General features: G+C 34.4%; 2 protein-coding genes across 2 annotated transcripts; both read left to right on the forward strand.

Annotated features, from left to right (window-relative positions):
* Nucleotides 1-575: 575 nt before the first annotated feature.
* On the forward strand, nucleotides 576-6,809 carry LOC120336561 (obg-like ATPase 1). The gene is made up of 9 exons (XM_078109995.1): nucleotides 576-888; nucleotides 1,336-1,446; nucleotides 1,846-1,989; nucleotides 2,637-2,777; nucleotides 3,608-3,745; nucleotides 4,243-4,377; nucleotides 4,813-4,947; nucleotides 5,655-5,798; nucleotides 6,242-6,809. Exons 1-9 carry the CDS (start codon nucleotides 751-753, stop codon nucleotides 6,341-6,343), a joined length of 1,188 nt encoding a protein of 395 aa, XP_077966121.1. The 5' UTR covers nucleotides 576-750; the 3' UTR covers nucleotides 6,344-6,809.
* A 1,838-nt stretch (nucleotides 6,810-8,647) lies between these two features.
* Nucleotides 8,648-13,081, forward strand: LOC120336564 (uncharacterized). Its single transcript, XM_039404263.2, has 7 exons — nucleotides 8,648-8,773; nucleotides 9,418-9,506; nucleotides 10,745-10,997; nucleotides 11,580-11,612; nucleotides 11,992-12,042; nucleotides 12,321-12,492; nucleotides 12,615-13,081. Exons 1-7 carry the CDS (start codon nucleotides 8,713-8,715, stop codon nucleotides 12,859-12,861), a joined length of 906 nt encoding a protein of 301 aa, XP_039260197.2. The 5' UTR covers nucleotides 8,648-8,712; the 3' UTR covers nucleotides 12,862-13,081.
* The last annotated feature ends 1,839 nt before the right edge of the window (nucleotides 13,082-14,920 follow it).

Here is a 14,920-nt window from a genome sequence, read left to right on the forward strand (position 1 = left end):
CGATGACAATATGGTCAATGAAGACAGCCGGGATTGCTTTAAATGTAGACCTTTGTAGTAAAATCGGAAAATGTAAAGTTACAAAATCACAGCTAAGGGGTCGTTGTTTTTGGAGGCGTCCCTCTTTGAGGTCCACAAAAATATGGTAACCCTATCCATAAAGCGGAATTTTATCAATTGTTTGTCATTTTATTTTCAATTTTTTCGCTTTGTTTTAGTATTATATATATGAATAAGAACTCCTGTCTGGTTATTGTATGATATGCTACTTACTCCAAAATTTGCCTACAGAGAATCAGCAGAGAACGCTAACTAAAACCTAATGACTTGGTTAAAACCGGAAGCGACGCGACTATTAAATACATTGGAATGCATCAAACAAATAAAAAATTCACTTTTAGTGTATTAGGTATTTTAAGATGCTTGGATTTTTTACATGTTATATTGTTACGGAAAAAATTCACAAGAAAATAGATGCTATGGGAACATTCATTGCAAGAGGTCGCTGGCAAAAGCTGACACAAGAGCGACACCATACGTTGTATATTAATAAAATATGTAAACATGTGCTGTGTGAAATTAGTGACGCGAAGTAAAGAGGGCCAGTTGCGTCAGCAGCTGTTATAACTCGCTGGTAGGCTGGTTTACAGTTTATTTTTTTGTGAGAATTGTTGGGCTGATAACCAATAAAGTAAACAGTTATTATTTGACGTCTTGTAGAAAAGTATAAACCCATTCCAACATTGAAATATGCCTCCCAAGAAAAAGGGCGAAGAAGTAAAAAAGCCCTTGTTGCTCGGGCGCTTGGGGACGTCTTTGAAAATAGGAATCGTGGGATTGCCAAACGTCGGCAAGTCTACATTTTTCAACGTTCTCACAAAAAGCCAGGTAAACAAATTTTAGAGTTAAATATTATTATTGGTTGATAGTTTTAGCAATAATACAGTAATAGGGTACTGTATTCCCGACGAGTTGAAATTTTGAATTTCAAAAATTGAGGGAAGATTCAATTTATTTCAAGATAAATATTTAATTTTATTTAGAAATGAAGGATACTCTATTTTTCCTGTTCTACTCTTAACATCCCTGAACAATGAGAGAGAGAAATTTATTTTTCACAAACAATATCAACATAAATAAATTGAAAATTGTGAAAATATAATGATACAGTGATATGGAGCTAATTGCATTAGAACAAAAAATGTTAAATTTTTGGGAAACAAAATAAAATCATGTTTCTGTGATTGCACAACTTCGGAAGTAGATCTTATTTCTTTTTTTTTATACCAAATGTAATTAATATATACGGTATCTTAAGCTATATCCGTTTTCCAGGCTTCTGCTGAAAACTTTCCTTTTTGTACGATTGATCCGAATGAGAGCAGAGTTCCTGTACCTGATGAAAGATGGGATTTCTTGTGTAAACATCATAAACCAGCTAGCAAGGTTGATAAAATAATTGTTGATGGTTACCTCTCACACCTCTGAATATTCTGCGCTGGTTCTCAGGTTCAAAGCCTTGAGGATAATTATGTGCAAGAGGATTGCTAGACTCTTTGCCGTTGTAGGGGGTTTTTGTACTCTGACTTGTGTTACTCTTCATCATTATGCATCTGAAACGAATAACTAGTTAACTATTTCCATACCAGACATGGACTGGTAAACGGATGAGAGGCTGTGGTTCGTCACATGATTAAGTTGTCTCTCCTCTCTTCTGGAACAAATATGAAAATCTTATCCTATTTATATGAGAAAGTTATATTTGTTGTCAGATAATTTTTAAAATTTCAATGTATTCACTATTTATTATTTTGTAACTTTATTCATCTAAAATGAATTTTATAGGTACCAGCATTCCTTGCTGTTGTGGACATCGCAGGATTGGTGAAAGGAGCAAATGAAGGTCAAGGATTAGGAAATGCGTTTTTATCACATATCAGCGGCTGTGATGCAATTTTTCACATGACAAGAGCATTTGACGACGACGATGTAAGTTTTCATGGAATCTTGTTTGCTCCTTATGTATTGCTTACTGGAAACAAACTTCATAAATTAAATTAAGCTTATTTATAAATTGATGATGAATGGAGAATTAGCCTAGCAATTAGCAGAAGTTTCTTAAAAGTGTTATCAAGTTTGCATGAGGCATATTAGAAATTGATATACAGTAGTTCGAAAAACTTTATTAACAATCAATATAGTTGGAAAAACTTTTATAGCAATTTATATATGGATAAGGATCACTGTACTATTGGTGAAATTTCTTTTGTATGCATCAACTCATGTTTTTGTCCTAACTTTGAGTCAGAATCCGTCATTTATGGCAGGCCATTCAAATAGTGATTAAGACCATTCAAAATAAATCTAATATTTAAACTGGCTTGAATTTAAGATATTCAATACAATATTTAACATTTTTGATTTCAGGAAAAAGAAGAAAAGTTCAATTTAAAACTGTAATGAATGGAAAACTAATCAAAACAATAATCCAAGTTTCATTTTTTGAATGCATTCAAATTACTATTATGGACTTTTAGCCAACACAAATATAATTTAATAATCACCAATTGACCTAGCATTTTTTATACATTAGAACTGCTATGAATTTAATTCATCATTGATATGTATTTAATCAGGTAACTCATGTAGAAGGGGACGTCAATCCTCTCAGAGACATGGAAATAATTCACGATGAATTGAGATTGAAAGATATCGAATATTTATCAAAACGACTGACTGAACTTGAGAAAGTATTTGTCAGAGGAGGCGAGAAAAAGGTCAGTTGTTAGTGAAATGTTGATTCTTCAAACTTCTTAATATAAATGTAAAATATAAACAGTGTTTGAAATCATCATATTAAAAGATATTTTTTCTGATATTGTTGTTAATTTGAAATACTTTGTAGCTTATAGTATTTAGGGTTTGCATATGTCTTCTCAATTTGCAATCTATCCTGTTCATACCCGGATATTCTACAAATCAAACTTAAAAGTTATTCTAACAAGTCTTTTGATATAGTTTGCTAAATAGAATATTGTGAATTGATGTAATATGAATGATAAACGAGTATGTCGAATATTATCAGTAATCATGACGAAATGCTTATTACTTATCGATTTTAATCGGTGAGTATGTTGATAGGTATTTGTCTGTCTGTCTGTCTGTTAGATGTACGCGATATCTTACAATTGAATCTGCTCCAGATTTTGAATGTGCATTCATCCTATCTCGGACCAGAAGCCTATTGATTTTGGGCGAATTATGTTGTATAATTAGCGAGTTATCAATTAATTAGTGATGGGAAACAAGGTGTCACTATGGAGTAAGAGCGCTGTTTTGGGGGATCCCCTAACTTTCGATCGATAAGTCTTCGGTCTCTGACCGATATTCTCGTTTAAACTGTTGTCTTAAAATGAAAAAATTTATTTTTTATGCTTTTTTACTGTAGGTTTTTAATACCAATGTCGAATGTACTCTTTAAGTCTTCTATGCCTACTTCTTACTTCTTAGATGTCTTTTTTGCTTTTTCCAACCAATATTCTTTTGACCTATTCATCTTATGATAGAGCTTTGTATAAAAATAAATATTGAACTATTTATCATTTAGTACAAAGTTGAATATGATACGTTCGTTAGAATCCAAACAATGCTCAATGATGAAAAGAAACCGATAAGGTTTGCAGAGTGGAATGAGAAAGAAGTGGAAGTTTTGAACAAACATCTTTTTTTGACATCAAAACCTCACGTATGAACTTTATTCTTCATCTGTTTTTTAAATTCGATTTCTTCAGTATTTATCTTCCTGGTATTATACATGATTTTGGATTTAATTTGGATTTAATTTGCGTTAACATGACCTAGCATAGACTGAAGATTTTGAACTAAGTTTGCGTCCTCTTCCAGGTACAATTGTTTGAAATCGAAAATTGAATCGATTTGTGTAGATCTTTTCAAAAGTACTCAATTATTTACACCTATACTGTATTTGGAGTGAATGTGATTAACAATTATCATCTGTTTTTTGAAGTATTTATCTTTCTGGTAGTATACGTGCTTTTTGATTTAATATGTGTTAACATGAACTAGCTTAGACTAAAGATTTTGAACTACAGTCTGTTTGCTGCCTCTTCCAGGTATAGTATTTTGAGTTCTAAAATTGAAACAATTTTTGTAGATTTTAATTATTTACAGCTATACTGTATTTGGAGTGAATTTGATTTACAATAACAATTATTTATCTAGATTTACCTGGTCAATCTGAGTAAGAAAGATTATTTGAGGAAGAAAAACAAATGGTTGCTAAAAATTAGTGAATGGGTAAAAGAACATGATCCTGGAAGTTCAATTATTCCATTTTCTGGAGCTCTTGAAATGGAGGTGACTCATGTATTCCAGTATTTAATTTTTTCTCTTCCCTTTACGAAAGGCTCTCTAATCCAACTTTTTATGAGACGTTTTCACACCTTACACTCTGAATAAGGCACATACTGGTTAATCCTATTTCTGGTTCTCATTTTACGATTTTCACAACTCCGGTGCTCTATGCGGCTCCGGGGCCAGTGCGGTAGTCAACTTTGGGAAATCATAATATTTCCATTCCTATTTAATATCTTACACAATGAGTTAGATGTGGTCCTTGGTTAAATAGTGAATTGTGCCGATGACTTCAAAATTTTTTGACTTCATGACTTCAAAAAGTTTTTGTAAGATTTATACTTTTGATTTTTTTTCGAAAATAATACCAATATTAGTACTTATAATTGAGACAACCATGTTAAAATGAAAAGTTATTTATTTTAACAATTTTTTTAGCTTCTAGACATGGGTGAAGAAAAAGCTGAAGAATATTTGAAAGAATTAAAAGCATCGAACGCTCTAAGCAAAATCATTGTCACTGGATTTAAAGCATTACAACTCGAATATTTTTTCACTGCTGGTCCTGATGAGGTTAGTTGGTAAATGCCAGATTATAAGTCTTTTTTCACTTTTCCAACCCCAATCCAACTTTCGATTTGCATTTCATGCATCTCCGAGAAACCTAAATTTTGAAAAAAAAATCTTTTGCATATGCTCCGTTATCAACAGACAATTGAAGAAAACGTGCATTATGCACGTTTTCTTCAATTGTCTGTTGATAAGGCACAAAGAATTGAGAAATTTCGACCAGACTGCAGGGAGCTTGGAATAACAACTGCGTTTCCCACTTAAATACTAATACAAACTTAGTATGGTCCTGTTCCATAGGTTTATGTTTATCCAATGTAATCGGCAACCACACTCATATGTTTACATTTTTTTTTTTCACATTTTTCTGTTCTCATTCGATTTGTCTTATTCTAAGTTGATAAATTTCGCATGCAAGTTTAGTACATAATAATAAGGTACTCCAATAGCCATAATTCTATTGAGATTTTCCTTATTTTAGTTCAATTCCGAGTTAACGGACTGTCTGTGTTATTAGACAAGTGAATATACCCCCCTGCCCATAGGCTTTCCCCCCTTTACACAACTTGGATCTAAAGTAGGCGAACAAAATTAGTTACCTCCATATTGGTACACGTACTTCTGGAGCTCCAAAAATACGGTCAAATAACTTGCTGATTACCAGTACATCTTGAATTAGTGTTAATATATTGTTATATCCGACATTCCAGGTGAAAGCATGGACAATAAAACTTGGGACAAAAGCACCCCAAGCTGCTGGTAGAATTCACACTGATATGGAGAAAGGATTCATCATGGCTGAAGTTATGAAATTTGCAGATTTTAAAGAACTTGGATCGGAATCTGCTTGCAAGGTTAAATTTCAGTTTGTATGACATATCATGCTGCTGTTAAGATCGCTAAGTTATATCTCGATGACGGAGTAAATATTCTATCAAGACCGCAATTGATGCTCTTGCATCCCATTATTTTTATGCCTAGTCATTCATAATAAGGTATTTTTGTTCAATACATCCTGGTTTTTATTGTATAGCGGGTGCCTTTACAGTGAAACTGGTAAAATTTGGTGCAAAACCTTGTCATTGCAATTTTCCATGTCTGTTATACAGAAGCAAACCTCTGGGGTGAATATTATGCTCTTGATAACGCTAACCATGCTCTTGATTTAGACATGTTTTGAAACTCAAATCCTGGTATTCAAAAGTTTTTTACCTAGGATTTGAGAGAAGACAATTATTGATGTATTGTTGGTATTTTGTGATGTTGATTTTAATCAGTATACAACAATTCTTTTCAGGCCGGTGGTAAATACAGACAACAAGGCAAGCAATATGTGGTGGACGATGGAGACATATTATTCATTAAATTCAATACACCAAGTCAAAATAAGAAAAAATGAAGAAATATATATACGAGCACTAAATCAAATATTATTCAACCTATTGCTGCTACTGAAATTGTTTCTCTAGGATTGGTGCGCTGTGCGGAAATTAACTCGATCAAGTCGCAAATATTCAAATTGTCAAGGTTCTAACTTGATGCTATGGGATAAGACCAGTATAACATCTAATTCATAATTTTCTGCAATGTTTCTGACGTATTCTTTAATATAATGTCGTGTCCTTCCTTTCGTTGGTATTCAACTAAGCACTCTTTCATAGGCTCCATTTTCTTTAAAATAAAATGTAGAATCTGATAGGATAGGGTTTTCACATGTTCGTTTCCTGTGTTTTATCCTGTTTTCAATTCTGATTTCGGAGTATTGTGTGTTTAGCAACTGAATAGGGTGATACGAATGCAACTTACAGGTGCTCCCAACTGTTTCATCTATGGTTTATCAATAATAAATATGAAATTTTAGCAAATAGTTTGTCTGTATTTCTGTTAGACTTGTGGCTGTGTGTGGTCGCTGGAACTCACACGGTTGGTTTACTGGGTTGCTTGTTCGCCGAGAGTCTCCGATGGATCCAAGAACACCGGCAGAAATTCGAAACTGGAGCATTATGCTTGCACACTGAATTTATGCGTTATAAAATTGCTTCTTGGAAGGAAATCTAATTGCTTTTGTTAGGTGGTGGAACGGAGTCCGAGTTTGGTCTAATAACAACTGGCTGTGCCATTTATTCCATATTTATTTATATTGTTGTTGTATTGTCTTTTTTCACCCAAAAGTATTAAAACGAATTAAAGTACGCACACACAATCACGGAGGCATAATAAGATCAGAAGACAAAAAAAGCGCGACATAAAATCAATTACTTGGTAAAAAAAAAATATAATAAAAATAAAATATTTAACACTAAAATATGTAAAAATCGTCTACTGAATACATAAGTAAGAGATTGAAGTTGTCACTGCAGGAAGAATATACGAATGAATTATCTGGATCAGCGACAAATAGTTTACCAAATAATATGCATGGGACAATAGGAAAGGTTCTCAAAGTCCGGGTATATGACATGACGGTTCACACAGCAGCAATTTTACCGTCCTATGCTACCTGAGATAATTATTCAATTCGGTTAAAGTTTGTTGAGCCGCAAATAAAAGTTCAAACTTCCGATGCAATTTCCCGATCGAAAACCGGAAATTTGTATCAGTCGATTGAAAATAGGTTAAAAATTAAACTTTGAGTCCAAAATGATAAAAAAATCGTTTTATTGGAGTTTGATCAGAAATTTTAACATATCCGTGTAGATCAGAGAGCGGAAAACTACGGAACAATATAATTCGGCCCGCGACGCTCCACTGAATTATATTAACAAAACAACTGTATTGACGATTATATTCTTTACGTAACAGAATTTGTTTTGAGATACTAAATTATATTATAACCTAACAAGTATATAATTCACAATCAGTCGTTTAAATGAGCCTATAAATTGCTTATAATTGGACAAATGGCAACAGAACGCAAAAAAGTTGATGCTGAGTGCAAATGGTTTAACGACGCAGAAAATATCTAATTGATCAGTCTTCGCGCGCTGCTTAAAATTTAACTGAAATCTGTATGAAAAAATGTGATTCATTGGCCATTCCCTCGATTTTTAACTCTCTAAAAATATATATGTTCGGCCCGACAATGACTTGCAACCTTTAATTTCGGCCCGCGAACGACAAAAGTTTGCCGACGCCTGGTGTAATTCTTTTACCCTAACTACTACAAAATACCCAGATATTCAAAATTTCATCAAAAACGTACAAATTATTGGTGATCGAAAGTTTAAATTTACTTTTTACCCACTGAAACAAAGGGATAAATGATTAAAATTTAGATCATTCGATTTGTGCTTTCGTTCATTCTTTTCTTAATGGAGTCATGATATGGTAAGATGTAAATAGTCGTTTTTTTTTATTGTTCAAATTGCATGTAGATTCAAAATACTTGAATTGCCTTAGGTAACTTCGGCATTGTCTCTGAATTAGGAATTTATATAATTTTTATTATATTCTGTTCATTTTATTCTATCGTTTGAATAAATTGTGGATACTTTATTTACATGCCACAACCCATCATGACGTCTTGCATGTCGGTTTCGGCCATTATCTAATATCAATCCGTCTCGGATAAAATAACACTTGAAAGCATTGCAACCGATATCTATCCATTAAAATGTGTTTGATCTTACCGCTACATTATGAGAAGATGCTTCCGGGCAAACTTTACATAATTTTAAAACCACAAAAAGTTTTTTTGATAAACCAAAGCAGAGATTGTCGCAGAAGATATTCGCCATCTACTCAGAAACTGCATCCGCCTGAGCAAGTATGAACGTCTACCAGGCCATTTTCCTTCTTGGGGTCGTTGTGATTGGAACTTCCGCTCGGGGTAAGTTATATATTATTATAAAAAATCGGATTTTGTATGCAGCCAGAAAATGACTTCATGAGAACTGATTCCTGAAAAAAATCAAAAAATTCAATTTTTATACTGATCCGATTTGATTGGCAACGTCTGACGGTCTAACAAAAAAGTCGAAATCTCTCGGCCGTAGTATAGTTGTTATAGATTTTGTTGGGATGGGATTTACGTATTTGTAAATGGATGTAGTTTAAGCTGTTGTTAAGTTATATCTCATGTCAAGCTATGTCACCAGTCAAGATATAGTTAACTTGTTGAGTCGCAAACAAATTCGAGGTGTCTAGAAGTCCAACGATCCCCTCGTGTGAAATCATTTTCTACAGCAGACCACGGGGCTCGAATCAACGAATCTATTTATACTAATCGATGACTCAGACTTTATCACTTATCTGCGATAACAATATATATATATAGAGAGAGAGAGATTTATTGATTCGTCAACCAAAACAAATATAAATATGAAAGCATGAATACAAATAAATAAACAATGTTTATGGTAAAGAGATACTAACCACCAGACCGATTACAATTGTAAAGTATTCAATTATGAGCGAAAATACAGGAATGTCGTTTTTAAAATAACGTTTATTTTTATTATTCCTTTAATTCAGAAAACACTTGTGCCACCACTGAGATATGTTACGACCCTGCTACATCAAGAATGAAAGCTGAATGGAGTGGAATGAATTTTGGGCTCGAGGTGAATATTTAAATAAATCTAGTTTGCTACTCAATAAGTATCAAATATTGCGGGCACGTTTCTGGAACTACGCCAGATTTACTCGTAAACTTATTGAATTATGTAGGCCCTATAGCAGGCCTGCACAACATACGGCCCGCTGGCTACTTCTGTGCGGCCCGCGGGTGATTTGGAAACACGCCACTTCTCGGGTCAAACAATCAAAGCCGGCATTGTTATGCAAGCGCGCCGCTACCCCGATCATATTCGAAATCGTGAGATTTTTGTTTTGCACTAGTTTCAATAAATATCGAACTTTCTGTGAAACTGGTGTGCCCTTCGCGACCCCAAAAATTTGTCTCTCGACCCCTTTTGTAGAAAAATGTAATTTATCAGTCAAAAAAGTACAACAAAAGAAAGATCTATTGGTACTAAATGAATTGTTTGTCTAGCCTACAATGGAAATATCCAATAATGGTAGATATGACTAAATAAATAAATTTGGGACGATTTTACAAAACTGAACCTGAATAAAATATTTTTTTGCAGTCAGTTTATACTGCAACACGCAATACCTAATTCTAATAAAAAAAAATATTGAAAATGAAGGGTGAGTTTTCAAGGTAGATGAACCACTAAAAACATATTTGCCATCTCATATGCAAAAATACTGTACCTTGTTTTTACTCAAGTAAATAAGATTCTTCATATTTATAAGCTTCCCAGTAATGAAAGTGTTTCATTGAATTTAACTGTTTCACAATATTATTTTGATTTGTAGTTCATTTTATGAAATATGTATGTGGCAAAGTTTGCGGCCCGCCGGGCCTTTAGATTTATGCTTGCGGCCCTCGTGGTAATTTGAGTTGTGCAGGCCTGCCCTATAGGGTATATACATGCTGATTATGACGCATTCACATGCTCACGTGCACGGTGTATAATCACATTTTTTAATGAGAGTTGTATTTTTTCAAATCGATCTTCCTAATTAGCTCATCCCAAGTACCATGTAGGCTATTAGATCTGTGATAAACTTATGTCTCTGTGATATACTAAGGGTAGAGTACCATAACTGGATTTTCAACAGAATATATGGAGGTAATAGATTTTCCTAATACACTTTTGTGTCATTACCCTACCAATTCTTGCGAATAAAGTTTGTAAAGTTGATTAAAACGGATTCATTTCGACGAATAAATAAATTTTGCGAGGTATTAGAAAATTAATATAATAAAAACCTTAAATCAACATTTTCATAGCCAAAGAACCCACCTCCAGGGCCACCCGGCCCAAGGGGAGATAAAGGAATAAGAGGGCCGCGTGGTTTTAGAGGGGACAATGGGAAAGATGGAAAAGCGGGAGTCCCTGGAGATATCGGCCCACCAGGGCCACCCGGTGCCCCAGGAGAAAGTCCGAGTGATGAAGACATAATAACGATGGTCTCGAATGTTTTGGCAGCGATGCCTCTGTCCGAACCAGAAGAAGATATCACAGTTAATGCTACTGTAGAAGGTGCAATAAAACCTACTAAACTTGTCGTGTAGCCTATTTTCACAATACAAAATAGCAACAGCTGATAACATTTAATAATTGTCTGTCAATTGACAACATGTTCATTTAAAAAAGTTTTGTTCTATGTTCAATTCAATCTAGGATTAAAATATTGTTAATTGTTTCTGTTACACATGCCAGGCCCCGAATTTGCATTTGAAATAGCAGGACGATCAAGTTTGATAAATCGTATCTTCAGTAATGAAGCTGACAGAGTTCGAAATCAGTCACGGTCGTGTATTAATGTTAAAGTTCCATTTAATAAATTTTGTTTCCGCGGAAATCATTATATATGCTATTGAGCAGTGCCGTCATTTTCATTTCTTTATGAGTACGAATGTGACGTACGATGACACTACTTGATGCAGATGATATATCATACACCATTTTGTAGACTCGGAAATATCATGCCTCAATAAATTTCAAGTGTCGTGTGGGTTTTTATGACTTCTTTGCAATTTAGAAACATTATAAACAAACTTGTTAAACTTTCCGATTTTATACATTACTATGTATAACATTGACATTTCTGTTTTTCTACAGCACGCATTGCAAAGTTGGAAAAACAGATGCGAAGTAAGACTTTTAAGAATTGTTATTTGAGGGCTTAATCAATCAACTGCTAGAATATATTACAATATTTCAATTATTCATTTTTTCTTTTGCGATAAATTCGCAAAAAATGTTGATGTACACTAAATGGTTATTATAGCATGAAAAATATATTCGTAATAGTTATTCACTTACAACAATAATTTCAATTCTGGTAAAATGTTACATATATATGAAGTTATACCGTATAGACATTTGTAAACAACTGTGAATATAGGATAAAATTATACCAGGGCCGATATTCATCGACTATTTTTGATATTTGGTCTAACCAAATGTCACAATCCTAACATAATTAGAACACATTTCTAATGCTGACAATTATGTTTATTATGACTTTTAGCTCTTATTCGCGAGAATGTACCAGGAGAAAAACCAAGAACAAAGCCAGGAGGTAAATGCATGTATACTCATCGTAAAAATAACCAAATTTAAAGACAGATCAAGTTATCGCCTGCATTTTTGCACATCCAATGTACAGAAGAATCATTGCAATTATACAGATACGCAATCAAATGCTTCGAGTAATTTTATGTAGCGCTTTGCAAACTTTTACCGCACCACACATTATTTTACATAATGAATATAACGATATTTTCTCCTTTTGTTGGCCAATATCAACAATTACTTTCTTTGAGGGTATGTGATAAAAAACTTGCATTTTGATCACAGTCGGACCATTTCAACCTGAAAAGAAAATTGACATATTTGGTTGGGTGAGCGCCCCAAATGGGTATCAGTACTGGATTAGTGGGAACGTGAATTACGAAGGAGCAAAGACGGTTTGCGGCGAAAAATTGGCTTCAGTCGCCACTGTTGGTATTAGAGATCAAAAAACTCGAAAGTAAGTACGGTGTTTATCTCTCCACGTGCACTTGTACTTTTCCTATTTTAACTATTCTCTCTTTTCTATATTTGAATATTTTTAAATGTGATACAAAATCAAAACTTTTGTACTTTTTTCAGATATCTAATTGAAAATCTCATCAAGAAACGAGCGGTCGCAGTATGGATTGGTTTGGATGACCTGAAGGAAGAAGGGGAGTGGATGTGGCAAGATGGTGTACTGTCAACATCATTTAATACTGACTGGTTTGATGGACAACCAGACGATTATCAACAACGAGAAGATTGTGCAGTTATTCAAGATAGAAATGGAAAGATACATGATAGTAGATGTACATATGACCAAAGAGCTTTGTGTGAAAGATAAACTATTTGTCACATAAAGTTTTAAATCACACCTCTACCCCTGCGAATTCGTTATTGTCACATAAATTGCTTCGTTTTTTGACTGGGCCTAATTGCCGTTAAATTAACAAACACGACTCAATGAATCGGCTCATTCTCATTAGAGTTCTAGATATAGCACAACATATTATAGTCATACTGCATGAAAAGTTATGAACAAAAATAAAAAAAATATTATATAACCATTTGTATGCGTGTTATGTATAGCATGTGTGATATCTCATGGCATCTATAATAAAACAAGAGAGCTACGCCCTAATATATGGACACGTCTGTTCGCAGTACAGTACGGTTTGCCGTACCGTCAGATCACAGTCTACAAATATATTCACACCAAGCGAAGCAGTACAGTAGGACTGGCGTCCGATTTGAACGTTTGATGACGTCATAGCAAACAAAAAACAAATCTCACAGATCTATCAGAAATATTTTAAATGAATAAAAGTAATAGCCTTCTGGGGAAAATTTTATCTTTAACCACTCAAAATTTCAAAGCAATTGGTCCAGTGATCAGAGAGAAAAGCGGTTTTTTAATATTTCCACTAGGTGTCCAAAAAGTGTCAAAGAACAACAAGAACAAGAGAGCTACGCCCAAATATAGGGACACGTCTGGTCGCAGTACAGTACGGTTTACCGTACCGTCGATCAGCGTCAGGAAAAAATCGTAGCAAAGTACCGTAATGACTTCGTTACGAACCATCGACGTTCGATGTCACGTGATCAAAAAGAAGAGGAGTGTCGGCTATGAGTCCGCAGAACGTAGGTGTCCAAAAAGTGTCAAAGAACCTGAAGAACCTGAGTTCAGGTTGTGCGCCATCTTGGTACGCATACTTCAGGAGGTCCGGTAAACTAATAGCTTACGTATTCAAAAATAAGTAAATTCCAATAAACCGAGCTACAAAGAAAGTTTGAGCAATGACTCACGAAAAAGTGAATGGCTGTCGAAATACCGTTCAAAATAAATTTTAAGTTAACTTAGTCTCATTGGTACTCCTGTAGTATGCGAACCAAGATGGCGGACATCGGAACGTTGATAGGGTTAGACCATAATTTCAGGTGCAAATAGTATGGGAGTCACTTGGCTAATCCCCGAATTCTAATAAAACTAAAATAAGGAAAATTGGAATAAAATTATGGCCTAACCCTAACCTGGCACACATACTACTGTCCGGTATCCGCCATCTTGGTTCGCATACTACAGGTGTACTGACTTTTTAACTAAACTATGCGAAAATACTGAAATATCACTGATATATACATATCATAGTTATTGGTTGGGATTGCCACATTTTGATCATCCTTGAAAATTCTATCTAGTAATGGTAATTACAATGCTGAAAAATATGAACAAGAATGACAAAACGAAGGAGTGCGACATATTTACCGATGTATAAATTTAACACACAACTTTCGAAACCCCACCTATTATGCTAGCTGTCAGCTGTTCTATATGTTACCCATTTGCTGCACTATTCTAACGCAGCAGAGGTGTGCAACCTTTATTACAGGCGGGTCAAATACAAGTATCTGGGTGAAGCCGCGGCCCGCACCTTCTTTCAAGATAGCTTTTCTAGTAGTTTTAGGCACAAAAGATTGTTTCTTTTTGCTATGGATCTTACGGCATTGTTAGGGGTCCTTTCAAAAATGGTGAGTTAAAACGCATAAATTTCTTAAGAAAACTGGCATTTAAATTTATCGTTAAACCGACATTAAACGAATTCAGGGAGAAACACGTTTTTGTAACATCGTGTATTTCGCTAGCTGGTTTTGCTAATATGGCAGTGGCACTCAGGCACTTGTACAAGCTTTGCGACGCAAAGGGATTGCAAATGCTCGCACGTACCATATTAACTAAACTAAAAAATCTTACGCGGGCACACCATTCAAAATTGACACTTCCCCGCGGGCCGCACATTTTTTCCTTGCGGGCCGAATGTGGCCCGCAGTTTGGTTACGTAATTGCTGCATAAAGTAACAATATTTAAACATAGATAAGAGAAAAATAGGGAACGAGTAACTCA

Source organism: Styela clava, chromosome 2 (assembly GCF_964204865.1).
Source record: "Styela clava chromosome 2, kaStyClav1.hap1.2, whole genome shotgun sequence".
NCBI classification, from domain to species: Eukaryota; Metazoa; Chordata; class Ascidiacea; order Stolidobranchia; family Styelidae; genus Styela; species Styela clava.